Source organism: Elaeis guineensis, chromosome 6, assembly GCF_000442705.2.
Source record: "Elaeis guineensis isolate ETL-2024a chromosome 6, EG11, whole genome shotgun sequence".
Taxonomy (NCBI): Eukaryota; Viridiplantae; Streptophyta; class Magnoliopsida; order Arecales; family Arecaceae; genus Elaeis; species Elaeis guineensis.
In genome coordinates, this window is record NC_025998.2 from 39,093,787 (window position 1) to 39,115,326 (window position 21,540).

The 21,540-nt window shown below is 39.2% G+C and overlaps 1 protein-coding gene across 1 annotated transcript; it reads right to left on the reverse strand.

Annotated features, from left to right (window-relative positions):
- Nucleotides 1-4,391: 4,391 nt before the first annotated feature.
- LOC105061563 (uncharacterized) lies at nt 4,392-6,582 on the reverse strand. Its single transcript, XM_029260848.2, has 3 exons — nt 6,291-6,582; nt 4,735-6,201; nt 4,392-4,621 (listed from the first exon to the last, which is right to left on the reverse strand). The coding sequence occupies exons 1-3, from the start codon at nt 6,336-6,338 to the stop codon at nt 4,556-4,558; spliced, it is 1,581 nt and encodes a 526-aa protein (XP_029116681.1). The 5' UTR covers nt 6,339-6,582; the 3' UTR covers nt 4,392-4,555.
- Nucleotides 6,583-21,540: the final 14,958 nt, after the last annotated feature.

Sequence of the window (21,540 nt, forward strand, 5' to 3'; positions counted from 1 at the left end):
GAAAAGACTGCCTTCATAACTCCAAAAGGTAACTCATATTACATAGCAAATTTTTTTTAAAATATAGTAAGGCAGATATTGTATGGGTCACGAACCGAATATTGCACAACTTGGTTTCGGATGATATGGCACCAAAAGTCATAGAGCTAGTCGAGTGTGGGTCAAATTTTCTGACCTGCACTTTAAATGAGTTAGGTATGGGACATATAGCTTTGACCCAACTCATGTCAATGAAGGAATAATTGATCATTTTCTTAGGTCATGATCTTGGATAAGAATTTTTTGAGTGGTTGGTCATTTTCTTAATACTAGTTGTTTTCATCATTTTAGAAATTAGTCGACAAATAATTGTTGGGATCGTATTTGATAGGTTAGGTTAGATCTGTTAGGGATTAACTCTTGCAAAGTAGATTAGGTTATGGTCAAATAGGTGACCCAAATGACCCGGGGGCAAGTGTGGATCAGGAGGCTTTAACCCGTTTTCAGGTTGGGTCAAGTATGGGTCAAGGTTCTCATGGTCCTGTCCTTACTTGACCTGACATGAACTACATGTGACGCATTGTTACCCCTACTTACAAAGGTCATCTCCAATAATATATTTTAAGTCCAACAAGCTAACAATATTCCCATATGACATCTCATTTCAAACAATCAAACCCCAACTACCTGTGGTCACTACTTATTAGTTTCCTGCATTACTGCAAAAGCTTTCGAGCACCAAGTAATGCCCTGTAGAGTGAGCAAGTTACTACATCAGGCTGTAGTGATTGGTTGCAACAGAGAAGACAATTGGTGGTGTTGAAGGGTTGTGGTGGTGGTGGTGGCAGGACACCACCAGTCAATGGTGACATGGAAAGCGGTGGCAGCAATTGGCCGGTGATGCACGATGGTTTAACCAACCAACAAAGATAACTTAGGAAAAAGCAGTTGCCCACTAGTTTGGGATTAAGGCTTAGTTGAGTTGAGCCCCGGATGCGAAAGACTAATATTGAATTAGAAGAAATCTCATGGAAGTTAATGATGGAATGATAAATGAAAATCATGGTGGGCCATAAAGATGATAGAAAATTCAAATGATGAGAACAATCAAAGAAACAAGGTAAAGGACAAGTGTCCACAACTTTATAACCATGAAATCAGAATTTGTGGAAATCTACAGAGATCTTATTCAAGATTACCTATAATGCGCAGATTAAGAGACAAGATGGGATTAAAGAACCCAAATTTCACTTTACCCAAAAAAATATCGCAATAATTTACAGGAATGCATAAGTTATTCCAAGAGGAAGGAAAAGCTTTGTACTTCAATATTCAATATATTACGAAATAGCTTCAATCTTTCCTTCCTCAGCTCTTCAATATTGAAAATTTCACCAATATAACCTAGAGCCCAGCTTCATATAAGAAGCCATTCGTGACTTTAGCAATAAAACCAAACCATAGTTGAAAAATTAAATTATCCAACAAATACTTGAAACTCAAACAACAAACATACTAAATCACTGACAAGTGCCCGATCATAGCCAAAAATGGAAGTGTGGTCAAGTATCAGGAACTTTTTCTTCACCCTGGCTGTCATAAGCTCTTTGAAAACTACTTGTATGGCAGAACCTGTTTTCTAGTTGTGACAATTACAGAAGATCATGGATTTATCTGCATCTGCACTACCCCAGGTGTACTCTACTTTCTTTTTGTTGCTTTGAAGCTCATCACAAACTGAATTGTTTCATCTGAATTCTTTACATTTAGGTTTCAGCATAACAAAGCTCCAACTGTCTTTTTGCCCTTAGGCGCACAATGCTCCTACTGGATTTGAGAAAATTTTATCATGGACTTGAAAAATAAAATGATTCATATCCCGATTCATCTTAAGAACAGGCGCTTTCCTGTACAATTATATGGGGAAAACTTTGATATGATTGTCATCCAAATTTACCATCTAGACCTGAGCTTGCTTATGCAAGTCTACATAGATGAATTTAATGTAATTGTGTCACGGAACTTGATTGTGCAGAACTTGGCACAACCACTATGACTAAATGTATGAACATATGACCATGGCTGACCAAGCAATATATGTGCCTCATTCATCTCAAGATATCATAGTATCACAACAAGGCTAAGTTTGTATACCTCCGATGAAGGTGGTCACAAAGACATGTCTGCTGACCAAAACATCTGAGCCATTCAAAGTAATGATAATTGGAGATTGTATTCAAGTAGAACAACTCCTTGTAAACAAAGCCAGCAGTAGTACAACTATGGACAATACTAACATTTCCAACAAAAGTCACCTGCCTTGCAACAAGAGTCAACATTATTGACTCCTCTTCTTTTTTACAAACTTTCCAATGCCTAGGGGCAGTTAAAATATCCATTTACGGCTTATCAGGTTTGAAATTCAGGATACCAGCATCCTCTTCATAATCTCAAGTTGCATCACATCCAGCCAAAAGCTATTACCAAAACTGATTGCAAAGGTTCATCCATCTTATAAAGATTAGCTTCATTTGATGGCTTTAACAAATTCCAGTGTGACACCTTTGTATTAAGGATGGCAGTACTGCCTGCCAGGTTCATGCATATCATGGCTGGCACGTTATGTTACTTTACCATACTGTTCTGTTTCATGTCCTAAGACATGGAAAAGCTTTGAGAAATAAGGGGGAGAAAGGCCTGAGCTACTGCCTAAACAGTGCACGTAGCCAACATAGCACATAACATATGCAAAAAACAATGCAGTCACAGAACCTAAATTCTTGCTTTGAATAGCAAAGTCAAGATTGCCATATGAGTATATGACACGTGAAACCTAATTTTTCACTATAGTTAAATAAAATAAAAGGCAATATGAACCTCTTATCTTCAATCCCTAAAAGATCCTAACAGGCAGAGAAAATGTTAATGGAGATAATCATCCATCTAACTGAAATCCCTTATACAGTGCATTTTCATGGGACCCTTCCAGTTTATGTTGCTACATTCTTGAGTATTAATTTCTGGGATTTGACTACTAAATTATGGCTTTGATCATGGAGCCCATGAAAGAACCTCTTATCTTCCTACCTAAAATTACCAAGGCCAGTGGATATGGTACCATCCAAAGCCATTCCACATGATGATGCAAGAAGCTTAAATTAATCAGAAAACTTACATTTATTTATAGCGTACTTCCACATTCCAAATTCCAAAGCCAAAATATTGGTGATTGTTCACTGATTTAACAGTAACCAGGCACCGAGCTAAACTGAAATTGTAATTAACAGTGACTATCAGAACATAAATTAATAATTGATTATTGATTCATGCCACATGGACATTGTTAATATTCTATCATCAATTTGGTGCTATATGATACTGTAGTCATTAATTAGACCAGATGTCTCCTCTCTTTCGGCTACCCATCCAACTAGGACAAACCAATATAATTTTAGTTTAGTATGACTATCCATCATTTACATCAAAAATACAAAGTACGATGAACTGATTAATCTACATATTTGGAGGTAAGGGTTGTAGTTTAAGCATCCTGCAACCATACAAAACATATCAAAAAGTTATCTGTTGCAGAGTTGGATGGCTAATTCTGAATATATAGATTATTGTATGAGCTAAGGTTCACTTTAACAAGAGAATTTTTCCCATCAAGTTGGACTGATAATTTTATTTCATATGTATAACCACAGACACAACAAACTACAGGAAAACTAGCCAGCAACACAGATATGCAGTGGTTCGTCAGAAGACTGGCTCATCCGACATACATAAAGTTAAACAGAACAAAGCTAACTTTAAGCACTGATGACAAGGGAAGCCATGCACCTCTTTGTTAAACCTTTATGAAGTAACTCTGAAAAAGAAGAATTTCTCAACTCACAATTAATTGATAAAAATGTTTCACTAACACAATGCCAGAGTATGAATGACCCAAAATCCTCTTCGACACTCGATTTCTGCAATTCCTTAATCTAAAAGAAGACAGAATACCACCTTCAGTCTTAGGGAAGAAACAATGTGCAGAAGAAATACAGTGAGAAGGGACAAGGAAAGCAGAATTTACCAACGGAAAGTAAAAAAGAGAAGTCATCTTCTGCTTGGAGATTTCGCTTAGAAAGTAACAGAATCAACTACAACTTGTTGATCATAATACACTATACAACCAGCATCTATGGGAAGCAGAATTACTTGTTCTCATTAGAAAAGTAATACTATGAACTATACTTTCAGATCTGATTATTGCAATTAAAACAGATATTAACATTCCATACTGCACAGATATTATAGTTTATGAGTTCTGCATGAGTTTGGATGAGCAAAGGTGCCAAATTGTTTAATGCTAGCATACAATGATTAAAATAGATCATGAGCTTGAACAGTAAAACAAAAGCATAGAAGATAGCAGAATACTGCCAGAGAGATAAAACATATCATCATCTGCTATGTAGTGATCCAGTTTAAAACATATGCAAAGATAGGGAAAACAAATCAAATCTCAGTCAACCGCTGCAAAACTCAAAGGAGAGGTAGATAAAGACTTAGAATTATTGCACAGACTTCACCGCTGTAGTTGCCTTCTTGCCAAGGCTGGGCTTTTCTTTGGAATGTAAACCTTGTAGCTCACCTAGCAAGCACATACGTATAATCAGATCTAAGCAAAGAGAAGGAAAGGTCTTTTTGCAGAGGTTGGTCTTTGCATTCCAGCAATCAATTGAATCACAGGAGTGCATAACTCACCTGCACCATTTCCCCATCATGCATTCTAGAAAATGTCTTTTGCTCAAAATGAGACCCAGTTGTTTTCACCTCCACAGGTTTATTTCCACTCTCCACATTAACGCAAGCAGAAGCCCCTGAAGTTGACCCATCAGCTACGTTCAATTCAGTCCCTATAGTGGTGCAACTTCGAGGTTCAGCAGCAGCCTTCTTATTTCGGATATCTTTGGACAGTAACGTTTTACCAGAGGAGACCTTGTCCAAAGGCTCTTCTATGATCTTTAAATGATTTGAAGTGGTTTGGCCATCAGCAGCGCTCATAGTGATAGGATCAACAGCTGATCTTGAGCTCTCACTTTCATTTTGACGACTAATAACTGAATTTCCATCATCATTTACTGTTGGGATATTCACAACAGATCTAATTCTGGGTTGGACCGTGCAGTTTCCCCTTTGAATGCTTCCTTGGTGATCGAGAGAACTATTGAACTCTGATTTTGATGAAACCATAGTGTCTTTCCGCTCTACAAGTCTGCTAGCATCCTTGCAGGATTCACTATGGAGAGACCCATCTTTCTGATCACAACTGGTGCTTGCATTTGCCGAAAGCCCACCTCGGAACTTTCTGAAGTTCTCTAATGCCTTCTGTCTCAATAGCAGTTCCAAATCCTCAGACTCTGAATTACCAGCACTCACTGCATCCCCACAGTTCTTTCTTCCAGAATCATCACTGCGAACATCAACGTTCTTGGCAGGCTCACTATCGAGAATGGTCAAAACATACTTATCTCCCTTCACACAAGCTACATCCTCAACCCAAGTATCGCTAGCATGCTTTGCCTCACCTCGCTCTACTTGCTTATCCTCTAAGGCTTGCTCATGTGCATCAAAATTCCTCCCCACATCATCATAAGCCTGAACAGGCTTATCCCTACTACGGAGTCCTCTTTCCATCCCCACTGACTCCTTGGTTACTACAAGTGCTGATTTAAGCCGTCTTGGTTGATCCACCTCTTTATCCCTCCCCTCACTATCACTCTGACGCCTACTGTAACGAGGACTCCTTGACCTGCTTCTCCCCCTCAATGTTGCCTTCCTACTGGCACGCGCCAGAGGACTCCTCGACCTACTTCTCCCCCTCAACTTCGCCCTCCTGTTCGCCCGGCTGGGGGGGCTTCTCGACCTACCGGAGTCACTCTCACTCCACCCGGAGGAGCTGCTCCGGCGGCGACAAGTCGAGCAACTCCGACTCGAATAACTGCTCGGAGAACTGGCACTGGAATCCCCGCGGTAGGATATCTTGCGGTTCTTCTTTCTCACCCGCTTCTTAGGCTCCTTCCTCTTCTTCTCCAGCTTCTTGGGTTCCCGCCGAGCGCTCTTTCTCCGAGAGCGAGCATCAATCTCTGAGTCGGAGGAATAAGAAGACGATGATGAGAAGCCCTGGCGGCGGCGCTTATTAGATTTCATCTTTTTCTTTTTGCTCCGCTCCTGGTGGAGGATGAAACAAATAGTTGAGGGTTAGAAAGAATTGGGGGTTCAAAACTGTTGAAAAAGAGGATGGGAGGGGAGAGGGGGACCTCATTGGCGTTCTTTTTGGGGTGCTTGGAGGAGAGGCTGGACCTCATCGGACGGGACCTGCAAAAGAGAAAGAAAGGAAGGAGAGAGAAGGGAAAGGACTGGGAAGGGGGAGGAAGAGAGGAGTGGACGAAGGTTACCGCGAGGCGACGATCGGAGGCGAGGATGATGGTAGAGGAGTTATGCGTTTCCTCAGTTGGGAAGCCCTAATTTGGATAGATTACCGCGGCGGAGGGCTCTGCGGAAACAGCACGAAAACCGGAACTGCGATTTTGCCCTCGGGAAGGCAACTCGAGATGATATATATATATATATATATATATATATATATATATATATATATATATATATATATATATATATATATATATATATATATATATATATATATATATATATATATATATATACACACGCGCGCGCGCGAGCCAGACAGGATCCGTAGATGCAACGAAATCTACAACAAAATCTACAACGAAATCCATGGATGCAACGGAATCTACAAAATAAATTTTGATTAAAAATATTTATAATAAATTTTTTTTGATATTTTAATTAGATATCTAGAATAAATTAAAAAAAATATACGAAAAGGATAATATAAATATTTTGAGAGTTTTTTTGAGATTTTTATTTATAGATAGAGACGAAGACTGTTTAGAAAGTCATATTTCTTATCCATTCCAATTGATTCGGACATAACAAGATGAGATTTAGAGTCAAAAATCTCAAAATGCGGCAATTATGATCGTCTTATCTGCTACGGGTCTAACTGTCACACCGCGATCATTCAAATTTTAAAAGAGGTGCAAGATTTTTGAATCAGATTAAGTTTGGTTGGATGACTTTGAAACGACCGATGGCATGGCTAGTAGGAATGTCTTTCTATTGCTAGTAGTAGGGATCAGTAGTCAAGATTGGGATCGGCGATCGAAGTCAGGAGGTTTTTTGGTTGAAGGCACTACTCAAGGAGGTTCAGCTGGAAGATAGAGATCAGTAAGGTTCGAAGTTATTCGAATCTTCCAATTGCTTATGTCTTCGGCTTTGATGACAGATTACCCCCAACACATGCCCCACACTCCTGAGTTCGAATCAAAGTTGATTCAGACAAAGGGAGTACATCGAGTTAAAGCCACTGAAAATATAAGATGCGTTCCTTCAATTAAAACAATGCATCCATGATTCTTGGATGATGTGAAGGGTCGCATCAATGAATAGGAGAAAATGATTTCAAAGGAAGGTGCACATTGTTCGGGATGCGACCCTCTTTAATGAGCTGACTGATAGCTCCTATAGGCCAATAGAAGTCTGCCAAATATTGGCCATCCGACGGCTCTATTCGCACCAGGCCGTCTCTTGTGCTTATAAATAGGGACCGTATCTCTGTCCTATCTTTTCTTCTCATGTTTTCAGATCTTCTTCTTTCTTCTTCCTTTGATATTTTGAGAAATCCCCCCCTCCACCACTTCTTTTGATTTTCTCCTGTTGCCGACGACTTTCTCCGATCAATCATCTCTATTTTCTATGTAGTCGTAGGTGGGTTTTTTAGCTCTTCTACTGATTTCATACTCTCTCCCTCACTTTTCTGTCTTCTCGAACCTTTCTCGTAATTTCTTTTTGTTCTCTTGACTCCTTTCTCCCTCCTTCCAATTTTCTCTATGTCTCTCTCTCTCCATTCTCTAATGACGGGCTCTGAGAGTTTCAATAGGGATCGGTCCTCCAAGTCTTCTCCTTCTTCGAGAGGAGGTTCTGTGAGATTGAATGTCAGGCATGAGGTCGGAAGGCCTTTTATGCCTGGTACAATTGGGTCTTTGTTGGACTTAGAGGATCTAAGTCTAATTCAGACTCAATATGGGATTCTTTCTTCATTTGAGTTGAAACTTTCGGGGCCTAGCCGTCGGATTGGTGATCTTTCCACTAGCCGGATTAAGCTATACGAAAAGGCATTTCGGGCTAAACTTAGGCTGTCCATTCATTCCTTTGTTGTAGAACTCTTCCGCTTTTTCAACATATCTTTTTGCTCTGTCATTCTAAACTCTTTCTGTTTTATTATCGGCTTCATCACTGTTTCCATCTTAACTAAAGTCCAACCAACCATATCTCTCTTTCAATCTTTCTTCACCATCAAGAGATGTACTGAGGATTGGTGGTGTTGCTGCTAATCTCCAGTAAGATGGTCGACGGTGAGCCGAGTTGTTGCATCTGAGTACTGGATGGTAGAAAACTTGCAAAATGAAGTCCTCTTACCGAAAGTATCCGATAAAGGACCCTCCGATGCTTAAGTTAACCGGAGAAAGGGAATAGTAGAGAGCCAAAAGCAAGTGCCCAAAAGCTTATTATTTAGTTCCACTTACCAGGTCTCCCATTACTTATCACTATTTATAAGGTAGAGACTACTGTTGCTGTATAACTCTCATCCTTGAATAATTAGAATATGGGAGTTATGACATTTACTAGATGATTACCTCATTAACCACCATTAAGATCGAGTAATGAGCAGATCGTGGGTGACTATCGCGCTCTACGACCACAAGTAGTTAATGCTCATGCCGAATAACCAACATTTGATCTTCAGATTAAGATAGTCGGTAGAATGCTGAGGAAGTTATCGGTCAGGTGCCAACTATATGTTGAATGTCGTGGGTCAAACATTGATCACCTGTCGAACCAAGTCGGTCAAATGCCGACTAGGTCATATTTCATTATATAAGTCGGCTCAATCCATGGCATAATACACTTAGTCGGTGCGAAGATGAGGAAGAGAGAGAGCCATCGCGGAAGAAGAGGATAAGGGATAGTTGGCTAAGCGATGAGAATCTATCCCAACTGGTGGTACGTCTCTCCTCCAAAGGGATCCCTACTTTGATAAAGAGAGCTCCTTTTTCAATTCATGATAGAAGAGCCGATTTTTATTCATTTCGAGCTCTTCCATTAAGGACTGGAGGCTTCCGTATTGAGGTTAGTAGAGAGATTCTATTTTTCAGATTTCGAAGTTGAGAAGGGGACTTAGAGCACTCCAAAATTTTATGGAGTTATAAAAATTTCTCTTCTAAAGTAATTACTATCGGAGCAGACTCTCTACAGTACTGGCCTCAGTCCTACCGACCCTCGAGATGAGAGTCAATTCGATTGCTCTTCCAATATCCACTATCTTCTTTTTTTCTCTTTCTCCATTTTTTTGGTATTGATTTATCTCAATTAGTTACAGATATGAGGCCCGAAGAACTCAAGTTGTTGAAGAAAAATGCTCTGAAAAAGAGGAAAGCTTCGGCCACCATTAGGACTCAGAAAAAGCCAAATGTCATCGATGCTGGTAAAGGGGAAGTGGGCTCTCCATGGGTCTCTTTTGCATCGATCAAGATCGTCTTGGCTGCTCTGGTCCAGATAGGCTCTTCCAAGCTTGCCGCCCTTCCTGCCCCCAAAAATGGGGGAAGCTGTCAATCCGCCCTCTGAGATAAACAACCAAATTCAGTTCTCACCAAGGTTTCGAACAACCAAGAACTCTGTGTAACCTCCTTCCTACTAGATGCTTTGTTCGAAGATTGGAGGGTCGCTTGTGAAGTACTAGAGGGGATGCTTCTGCCTGCCGACCTGGATAGGATCGAGGGCTCGAGTTTTAGTAGCCAACAGAGGTCGTGACCTCCATTATCCGAGTGAATTCATCATTTCTTTTTTTTTCTTCTCTTTGTTTTTCTTTATTTTTTTTTGCACTCATTTATTTCTGAATGCAATGGGCCATTGTGTTGCTATTTTTATCAACACATTAAAGATTGCTCGATCGGATGCTGCCAAAGTATAAAAGAAGTGCGAGAAAACGGATGCTGCTACGACTAAAGCTTGGTCAAAGGTAGAGGCACCTGAAGCCAAGACCAAATGACTGAAAGAGGCATTGGACAAGGCCGAGACTGCCAAAACAAAGATCGAGGTCGACCTGGCCTTAAGAAAGAAGAAGCTGTGGGCGTGAAGTGAATTTCAGTGCAGGGGTAAAACGATAATTTTAAAATTTTTTCAAAATTATAATTTTACAGTAAAAATTATTAATTAATCTAATTAATTAACATATATTAACCCTACACAAGGATCTAAATATGATATATATAACATGCATTTAAATTTAAAATTTTGAATTCTATAGTAAACGTTTTACTGTTATGTATTCAGAACACATTACCTTTGTGCAGGTAGTCGATCGCTGCAGTCTGATTACCGTCGGAAAGGTCTGATCATTGTAATACAGCCACACAGTATGTCTGGCCTCCGTGGATCATCTACACGAAGCTCTCAATCTGATCGGCTCCTCACGAATGCTAGTTCATTGCAGAATCCTTTCGATGGCCGATACTGATCGAACTCCTTCGATCGGTGTCTGCTGACTCTTCAGATGCTCCGAATCATCAGCAAAGGAACTTGAGAGATTGATGAAGCTCTTCCTAAAGTTTGGTGGGCTCACGACATACATAGCTCACCTTCTCACTTCTCGAACCCTAGGCAGAAATCTTAGGGTACTCACAAAAGACCCTGCGCCCTTTCTCTCTTCTTTTCTTTTTCTTTTCTTTTCTTTTCTTTTTTTTCTCACGCAGAAGGTCTTTCTCATGCCATTCTTTTTCTCTCAGATCAGATATCGCATGCCCCACCTTCTTTTTCTTTTTAAAATGGTGCAAGACCACATCTTTACAGTGTTTTCACCGCGTGAGAGGATAAAGCTAGGTGGTTGCTCACTTGAATTCAAATCGAATTTGAATTCAAATGCCAACCAACCTATCCTTATCCACTCAAGGCGTGAGAAGAGAAGGGGCGTGTGTTTTTTGTGCGTGGAGAATTTACATGAAAATTTTTTTCTCGTGTAGAGCAAGTGGCACACAAGTGGATAAGGTGGCGCATGGGATTAGTTGCTCATTCAAATTCAAACATCATTTGAATTTGAATGGCCAACTAATCAATCTTTATCCACTCAAATAGCGCACAAGGGAGGAGCGTGGGAAGGCTTCTACATGGAAGAAAATTCATGAGAATTTATTTCTCATGAATTCAAATAGGCGCAGGTGGGTGAGGTGGCGCAGGGAGATAAGTCAAAGATGGTTTGAAATTTTAAACCAATCTAATTGAACCAACTTTATCAAAATAGGTTAGGCACAATTAGACTAAGTTAAACCCAACATAATTAGGCTTAATTAGGCTTAATAAAATTCTAATTAAATCAGAAATTGACTAAGTCCAACTCTTGATCAGATCAGGGATCAAACCACCTCGACGATTAGGTCAACTCTTAACCTAATCGGGTCAAACCCAACTGAATCCAATTCAATTGGACTTGATTCAAAAATAATTACTCAATCAAATTGAGTTAATTAGTGATCAAATTACTAATTAAATCTCTCATAAATACTGAGTCCAAATCTGATGGGCAATCGGACATCAAAGTCCATCGATATGAAACCCTGATCGAAGAGTCCCAAACCAGTGGGACTCTTGATCCTGGTACCCAAAATATGTGAAACTCATGATCAGAGAATTCTGATTCTCGATCACAGAGTTTCAAACATGTAGGACTCAGAGTCTTTGAGCATTAGGACTCTTAGTCGAAGAGTCTCAGTTCAGTGGGACTCTTCACCAGCCATCAAATCAGATAGGAACCTCTAATGTGTGTGATCCCGCAGGTTAGAACCTAAGTCGGTAGCATAGGAATCAATTTTTGTACTAATCAAAGTGATCATCTAGCAATGATATCCGATATCCGGATAGGTCGAATAGTCGCAATCGCAATATTCAGAACCTATGCGAATATGGTTACTGTATAATTCATCCCTTTTGACCCCTGTATATAGGAGACTTAGGGTTAAACTATCAACCCTGATCAGATCATCTGAATCGTGCTCAACTCAAACAGTCCTGTGACTCCTCACTAGAACTACCTTGGACAAGTTTTGCTAAATTGAAACACGACTGTACACAGCTCTTTAAACTAGAGTGGTCAATCCCATCTTGACACACGCACCGACAAGTCAAGTACTTGACTACACCCGATAGCCTTCCGTCACTGAATTAGAAATTCAGATAGTCCAGTGCCTAAGTGCAGTGAGTTGCTTGCAAGTCACTGTGGCAGTCTCAGGTTAGAGGGACAGTTATACCCATATCCCATCGGAGCAAATTTTGACAGCAGAAAAAGCTCCGGAGTCGATCACGTTCAGTGTAGATGTACCCTTACATCTCATCTGTATGCCATATCAGTATCTCCACACTCCTTGATTAAGAGGACAACCAACCCATATGGCACACAACGACCTATGCTTGATAAACATTATTGTCCTTGGTAACAACGTATCATTTGATCGCGAACAGATTTAAGGACTAAACGATAAATCCTCCTTTGTCGAGTCTAAATAGTCCTAAGGACTTCACCACAACACAGGAGTTCATTAGGAGATGAAACAATTTATAATGAAAAATATCAAAATAACTTTTATTAATTTATAATTTATATACTAATACAAGAAAGAGCACCACCGTCAACAGGCTGATGATTGGCTTTGGGATACTATTCCCAACAATGGGCGGCCATGCCAAGGTCACCGAAGATGAGAAGAAAGTCGAAGGCCAGATTGTTGAGGTCGGACATCTGGTAGTGGAGGCCTTTCAGGTTTTGTAAGAGTTTACTAAGGAAAAGGTGAAATTTGATAGGGAAGCCTTCGAGGCCAAACAAGATATCTATTGTCAGAAGGTGGCGGCCCGCTTCCTGGATTTGGACCTCTCATTCTTGGATGAGGAAGAGGCCGACGACAATCTGTCTCCTGAATCCACGGCAGCTGAAGAGCAACCACGTTCTTCCGAGCAAGCAGTTGAGGAGATGCCTACATTAGCCGCTACTGAAGTTCCATCATCACCGATGCCTTCACAGCCTATCGGAGGGTCTGAGCAGCCAACCAAAGCCACTCCAAGCTCCTCCACTGACCCTTAGGCTGAAGTTGTAAATACTTGAATTTTGTGTTATTTTTCTTTTTTCCTGCCAATGTAAAAGAAACTTTTATTAATGAAAAGAACATTTTATTACCTCTATACCTTTTTTGTGATTTCTGATCTTTGCAATGTGTTCATTCTCAGTCTGACCAATGTAGATATTATGGATGTGCATTTGTTTGTTATCACACCGAACCTTTGCCTGTGGCTCTGCCATTAAGAGTTGAATTGAGGCCCTTGAGAAAGGCATTAGGAGAGCCAAAAAAGACATTGTCGAAGCAGAGCAAAAATTCTTGAAAATGAAAAAAATGCTATAATGAAGCTTTGGTAGAAGTACGGCATTTGAGGGGATGTCTTAAGCAGACTGATAGAGTGTACACTATGAAAAAATCCAAGCTGACTGAAAAGTCCAAGAAATTTACGAAAGTGGTGGGAAAGGCAACTTGGGGCGCAACTGTGAAGGTGGCTCACTATCGCGACGAACTTCATGCAGCCCAAAAAAGGATCTCCAAGCAGGAGTACACCATTGCATCATCCAAAGCTATTAAAGAAGCCAAGTGGGGTTTGACTGCCAACATAAGTCGACTTCAAGACGAGCTTCATTTGGCTCAGGGAACAATTGATGGTCTCAAGTACTCAATGAATAAAGAGAGATCGACAGTTATTGAGCTTCAAAGAGAATTGAATTCCGCTCAGAAGGCTATTGATCATCTCCTTCAAACCTTGAACAAGGAGAGGTCCATGATGGAAGAGCTTCACATTAAGTTAGTAGAGAGTGCGGCAACAAGTAGTGTTATCGAAGACAGAATTAAGCGGCAAGAGGCCAAGCTTGTCGCTACCCAACTTGAGATGGTTCTTCAAACAATGAAAGCATCCACCACAGCTTTTGAGGTCAAGTTTGGGGAGTGCAGGGCTTCGATCAAGTGACTCTTTCCCGAAGTTGACATCACTCTTCTTGAAGATTCGAATGAGTGGATGATGAATGAAATCATCTATGTCAATCTAGAAGGTTCGACAGCTGGCAATGCATCGGGCCCAACTAAAGGAGGGTCTTCTTTGCATAACTGATGTATTTTTCTTCTTCCTTGTTTTTTTTTGACAGTCGCTTGTTCTTTGTGACTTAATCACTACAATCAAACAAGTTTTGGAATAAAATATTTTAAATTAAATTTTCTTGTTTCACCTATATTTTCTTGTCTTCTTTGGTTCGTTTGTTGGCATCGCCTGAACTCAGATTCTTTTAGAGTTCATATTAGGGTTCATCAGGGACTCTTTGAATTAGCCCTTTGCCTTTCAAATCACCAAAGCTTTAAACCTAGCTCATTTCAACATGAGGGGTTTTCAAGGATCCTAATGGGTTAGCCCTCCGAAGGTCCTTTTTGGTTAGCCTTCGTTTCTTGTGTGAGAGTAGTTATAGGTTAGCTCTCTGAAAGTCTTTTTAGGTTAGCCTTCATTTCTTGTGGGAGTGTCTTTATAGGTTAGCCCTCCAAAGGTCCTTTTATGTTAGCCTTTGCTTCTCGACCAACTAAGATTTTCGTCGGTTTCGCTCGTCTACAAATGAGAGGCCTTCAAGGATCCTTATAGGTTAGCCCTCGCTTCTCGATTATCAGGATCTTCAGTTCTAAAGTCATGAGAAAAGCGATGATGTCCTGAAAAAATCATTTTATTGAAAGATGATTAATACATCATTAATAATACATCCGAAGGTTATCTGAGTTCCATGGCCAAGGTAAGAGAGTTTCATCTAATTGTTTCTGATGATAAGTTCTGTGTCTGACGACTTCGTCCATCTGATAGGGGCCTTCCCATTTTAGAGATAACTTCCTTTATTCTGTGGGTTGTGATACTTCAGCACAGTGCAAGATCAGATCACCGACTTTGAATTCCTTGCCCCATATGTGAGCATTATAGCACCACGCCACTCTATGCTGGTAAGCTGCCATCCTTACTTGCGTCTTCTCCCAGACTTCCTCGAGCAGATCTAGATTCGCCTGAAGTAGTTTCACATTATCTTGGTCATTGTAATTCTCGACCCATGGGAATGGGAGTCTAATTTCTATATGGATGATCGCTTCCATCCTGAAGGAGAGGCATAAAGGAGTCTCTCTTGTGGGTATCCTCTCAGTGGTCCGATAGGCCCAAAGCACATTATGCAGTTCATCTGTCCACGATCCTTTTGCTCGATCTAACCTGACCTTCAATCCCTGTAAAAAGGTATGATTAGTCATTTCAGTTTCTCCATTGGCTTATAGATGTTCCACTGATATGAGATGATGTGAGATGCCGAGACTCTAGCAAAACTTGACAAATTTGGAACCAAAAAATTGACGACCATTATTTGTGATTAGCATCCATAAGAGGCCGAAGCGGCAGATGATGAACTTTCATATAAAGTCCTTTACTCTAGCTTCAATAATGCTGGTGATGGGTTCGGCTTTCATCTACTTCATGAAATAGTCGATGGTAATAAGTAGAAAGTTTTTTTGATTTGATGCTTGAGAGAAAAGATCTAGTATGTCCATCTCCCACTGTGCGAATGGCCAGTGAGTGCTAATCGAGGTCAGCAATATAATCGGTTGGTGTTGCGTTGGCATCGATCACAGCATTTGGTGAAGTTTGCTGCATCCTCCTGCATTATGGGCTAGTAGTTCCCTACCGAAGTATCTTGTAGGCTAATGACTTATTGCCTAAGTGGTTCCCATATATCTCTTCATGTACCTCTCGTAAGGTGTAGCCAGCTTCAGACAGATGCAAACATCTAAGAAGTAGGAGGAAGAAGGATCTTCTATACAGCTTTCCTTCATAGAGAATATAGCAAGGTGCTTGGTGCTTGATTTTTTGAGCCTCCTTTAAGTCCAGTGGTAGCACTCTATCTCTCAAGAATTGGATGTATGAATCCATCCAGCTTGGTTCGATGTCAATATGCAAGATGGAGATTGGTTCCTCTTGTTAGATGTATATCCTAAAAGTCAATTATTGACTGACATATTTTTATTCTATAACATAAATTTGTACTTAAAACTATTGATTTGATCAATAAAAGATGAGTTTTCTTTTTTCACTTAAGTATTATATATCCTTGAATCATCTTTGGAATTGATGTTATGATACATATTCTCAACTGTTGAGAATTAGAAGTATATATGATCGATTCCTAAATTACTCCCGATCATAAGATAGTCATGGGGATGGTGATCAATCTGGATTGACGGACGCATGATTTGTTTCCTTCGAAATAGATAAGTCTCTAGTCTATAGTGTAGAGACACTGAGCGGTAAGTACGGATAGTTGTTAAAGAACAATTAGTACTGAACATGACCAAACAAGATGGTGAGGATACCACAGCCATTAGAAGTCGGCGATATGATTTGGATTCGATTTAGATCGAAGAAGCCCCATTAGATTGACTCTACTTCACTTATTTATTTTCAGTCAATAAAGTTATCTTGATGTATTTAGTTTTGGGTCCATAGAGCCATACTTGGATTTGTCTACATCATCTTTGGAGCCACAACTCTCCACATGCCTAGAGAGAAAATATGCATGCCAGCATGTGCCGTGTGATCGCTGTCATAGGGTGGTCAAAAATAAAAACTAACTCAAACTATATAGATAGAATGAGTCGGGATCGTTTCCTCAGAGAGTTAGGGTGATTATTATTATTATTATTTTTAAAAAAAATAAAAGAGAATTGATTGTAGAAGGATTAAAAGGAAATAGAATAGCAAGAATATTAAAAGTGCATATTAATTTGTGAAAGGAGACAAGTTAGAGAGATAATCCAGCAATTTCGAATCCATCATGCAAATTAGATTTATTTATTTTTATGTTACAATATTAATTCTTCTGATTAGGGTATTAGTATAGCTTATCTCTAAGGGATACGGACTGTATCAATAGATCATGGTTTGTCTTATTAGAGTATAAACTATCTAAATTCAATTACAAGATATGAGATTTAATCTAACATACCACGATTTATCTTTTCTAGGCACGTACCGTATTCAGGAATCATGGTATGTCAGTAGATGGTTTAGGCCGTGTAGGCTAGATTAATATCTCAGAATAAAAAGATATGAAATAAAAATATAATTTTATTGTATGAAAATTAAATATAAAAAAAATAAAAATCTGTTTATAAGCTTCATCATATTCTTAGGTTGAAAAAATTTAATCACGCATCAAAATCTCTAGCTCTATATCCTCTTCTATTCTATTTTTTTTTGCTCCTGTGCTTTTGCTGCCGCTTGCTGTCTCCTCTCTGTGCCTCTCTCACTTTTACATGCCTTTCTTTTGTAGCCTGGGGTTCTTTTTATAGACTCTAAGGGGAAGGAGTTCTCTGATTTAGTCCCAGATACGGGTACTAGACACCGTGTCCCGTCGAAGTGGTGGAATTTCAATATAATTCGGTGTCAAAAGTCCTTCTCAAACTCGGTAAAATAGCCTCCGCGTATCAGGCACATTTCCGCTTGCTGCTAACCCAATCCGCCGTTCATTGTGGGCTCCCATACCTCAGAGATCGCACGCCCAGGTTTGCTCATCTCAGACCGTTTGAATCCTATGCTTGAACCTTGGATCGGACCCACTTTTCTGTTGCCATGAGCCGCTTCCGCGTGCTGTGAAGACCGAACCAAAGCCATTGTGTCCCTCCACCGTTAGCCATACGCCACATGTGCATTTGAACCACTATTAGCCCGCCAACAAACCACTCCTTTCAAGCTCATGCACCAGGCCCGTGAAGGCTTTCTCCCTTGCTTCATTTAATTCCATGGTCCCTCCAAACAGCTTGATCCACTTATTCCTCCTCTCTTCCTTTAAGAGCCACAAGTCCCATAAATTTTTTTTTTTTTTTATTCATTGAATCTTTATTGGACATCCATGAATAATTGAGTGTTGTATATCTGATCGATCTGAATTTGAATATGAACTTCATCCGTATGTGTCGAAAGATCATTTGTTTGTTGATTTACGATTAAATTTTATAATTAATTATTTTTTAAAAAAAATATAAAAAATATCAAATATAAAATAATATAACTTAAATATAAAAAATTTTAATATTTTTTATGTTATATTTGATGCACTGTGATCCTCATGCCAAGTTGTGCCAAGCATCAAACGCTCACATGGAATTCCAATTTTTTCTTAGGATTCTTTAAGAGTTCTTGGCTATCTACTTATTTTATTGAAGGACTGATTTTCTTTTCCATGGTAGATTACTTTGTTTGGAAACCAGATATAATACTTTACTTTTTTATGGGAGGGCTAATTGCTTCCTTGTTATAAAAGGTAAGGAATTTCTAAAGAAATAGGATCCCTAGGGTCCTATATAAATTTTTGTATTTTTCTTGAAAAGGACAATGAATGATTCTATAAATCTCACAAATACTTATATCAATCGCTCCGAGAGGGAGAGGATATGAGACCCAAAATCACCCCACAAAGAGAGGATGTGAGACCCACTTTCTTTCCTATCCCTTTAATCTTAATTTTCTTGAAATCCAGTGTTCTTACAACCTTGATTCGACTCCACCATCTATTCATGCAAGCCTATCCCACTAAGACAAGATTTGTCTCCTTCAGCATTCCCATCTATCATGATGAGAGAAAAGAGTGATCCCTTATTCTTCAGATCATATGCTGTCAAGGATCTTCATTCCTTCTCAGTTGATTTTTGATTTTTGATTTTTATTTTTTCTATTAGATCCGACGTTGGTAAAGACCTAGTTCTTTATTGGCGGATCTGTTTGGTTAAAAGATTAAGAGCCATAATCAGGATAGTTTCTTAACTACCACGATCCAGATTCTTATCATCTTCTTAGATTTTCTCACAAATTTAATATTTTACTCTCTCGTTCCATTCATATTTCTTTTTGCATTTACTCGTGAGCATGCTTAATTTCTGCTATCTGTTTATGTACTTTCTTATTGTTAGTTATTTACTGATCTCTAGAATGGCATTTATCTGCATCATTTAGATTGATCTCACTTTGATCTTATATCAATCGATCACACCTCCTAAGTAGAGTATAGGCAACTATACTATCTGTCCGGAAATAATGATGCCCTTGGTCGGATGTGATTTATTATTGATGAACAGAAGGAAGCTTGATCTTTAGAATTGGTTTCTTTCTCTTTTCGTTAAGGTTGTCCAGCATCAATTTGGTATCAGAGTCGGTTGATTAAGGCTTTAGTTTAAATTCAGCAATTTAAATTTTCATAAATTAAATTTTCATACTTTAAATTTCATAATTTACTTTCAAGTATTTTAATTTTCTTACTGCACCTTATTCATGTATCCTTGATTTGCATAACCACTAGATCAAGTACCCAGTACCAACATCCTACTTCTCCACCCAACACCAATATGGACCCCAATACAGCAGCCATCATTAATGCTCTGACTGAAAAGTTTGATGACATAAAAAATTTTATGAAAATCATAAATAAGAGAATAGTAGTATTAAAAGAAGCTAGGTAGAAATAATCTGAACCTGAGTCTCCCCAACTGCCTATAGAATAGAGAAGTAGGAACGTAGAACTAGATCGACCTATAGGGGCACGCTCACACCATATTCAGCTCGACCAAAATAAGCATATTCTTAGAAATATGAAGGTCGAAACCCCAAATTTGATGGTTGTCTAGATCCGAGAGAGTACCTAGATCGAAAATCGAGCATGAACCACTATTTTGGATGGTACGAAATGTTTGAAGTAAGAAGAGTTAGGTTTGTTAGGATGAAGTTGGTTAGGCAAGTCCGACTTTATTGAAAAAGTATTGAGCGTCTTCTCAACCAGAGAAGACAAGACCCAATAAAAATCTGGGATGAGATGAAAGAGAAACTCAGAGAGAAGTACCTCCTCACCTCCTACTAATAAAAACTTTTAGATCAATGATAGAGACTTACTCAAGAAAATAAATCGATCACCAAGTACATCACAAGATTTAATGAGTACCTCATGAGATGTAGAGTAGCCGAAGATAGGGTTGTTATCTTGTTTAAATTTAGAGCTAGATTACAAGAGGATATTCAGTGTGAGCTCTTTTTGTGAGAGGTAACTACGTTAGAACAAGCTTATCAACTTGCCTTAGATTTTGAGAGATTTTCTAAATATTCGACTCCCCATCATTCTGAATCCAGTCAAATAATTCTTTCTGGATCGAGACCCAATATTAACCAGGCTCCTAGTAACAGACCTCCACCTACCAACCCTATTGGGAGAAAAGAAGATAAAGAGAAAGGAGCTATAGGAGAGTTATCAAAAGGAAATAGTTCTCGATCTCATTGCTTCAAGTACCATGGTTATGTTCACTTTGCTGTACAATGCCCCAATCGATCATTATTAGTGAAAGAATTAGAGAAAGAAATTCTAATAAATATTGAAGAGGAAGTTTATGAAGCTGATCCAGACTTAACCAAGCTATTTGAGAGTACTGAGAACATCCTAGGTTACGTTGCACCCGAGTCAGACCTTAGGCTTAGAGTCATTAGGTATATTCTAGCATAGATTAAGAGAAGTGAAGACTGATGTAGGACCTTTATTTTTCATATCTTCATAAAATTTGGAGATAAAATTTATAAGGTGATCATTGATAGCGGTAGCTGTATCAACGCCATTTCCATCAATACGGTTAAGCGATTAGGATTAACTCCTGTAGATTATCCCAGTCCATACCATGTATCCTGGATAGATTTTTCTTCTATTTTCATCAAATTTAGATGCCGTATTTCTATCCAGCTTCATTCTTACCAGGATCATGTTTGGTACGATGTCTTACCCTTAGAAGTTGGAAGTATCATATTAGATTGGCCTTGGTTGTTTGACAATGATGTTATGATTTATGGCCGAATCAACTCCTATAGTTTTACTCATCAGGGTAAGAAGATCACGATTAATCTTTCCCCATCTAAGGCTACCAATAGAAAGATAGGCGATGGACCGAAGAAAAATATCAAGAAGAAAAGTCTCCATCTGATAGGTGCTAAAGAATTAGAGACGACCATGAGTGAAAGATCACCAGTTTGGATGTTTGTTGCAAGAGAAGTTCATGAGGACCCTAAGGTAGATTATCCCAAGAAAGTAGCTAGCCTTCTTAGTAGTTTCATGATGTCTTCCCTGAGGATCTCCCAGATTACTTACCGTCTATGAGAAACATTCAACATGCCATTGATTTAGTTATTGGATTTACCCTACCCAACTTGCCCCATTATAGGCTGAATCTTACTGAGCATGCCGAGCTACAAAGATAAGTTGAAGAGCTGATAAAAAAAGCATTCGTGAGAGAGAGTTTAAGT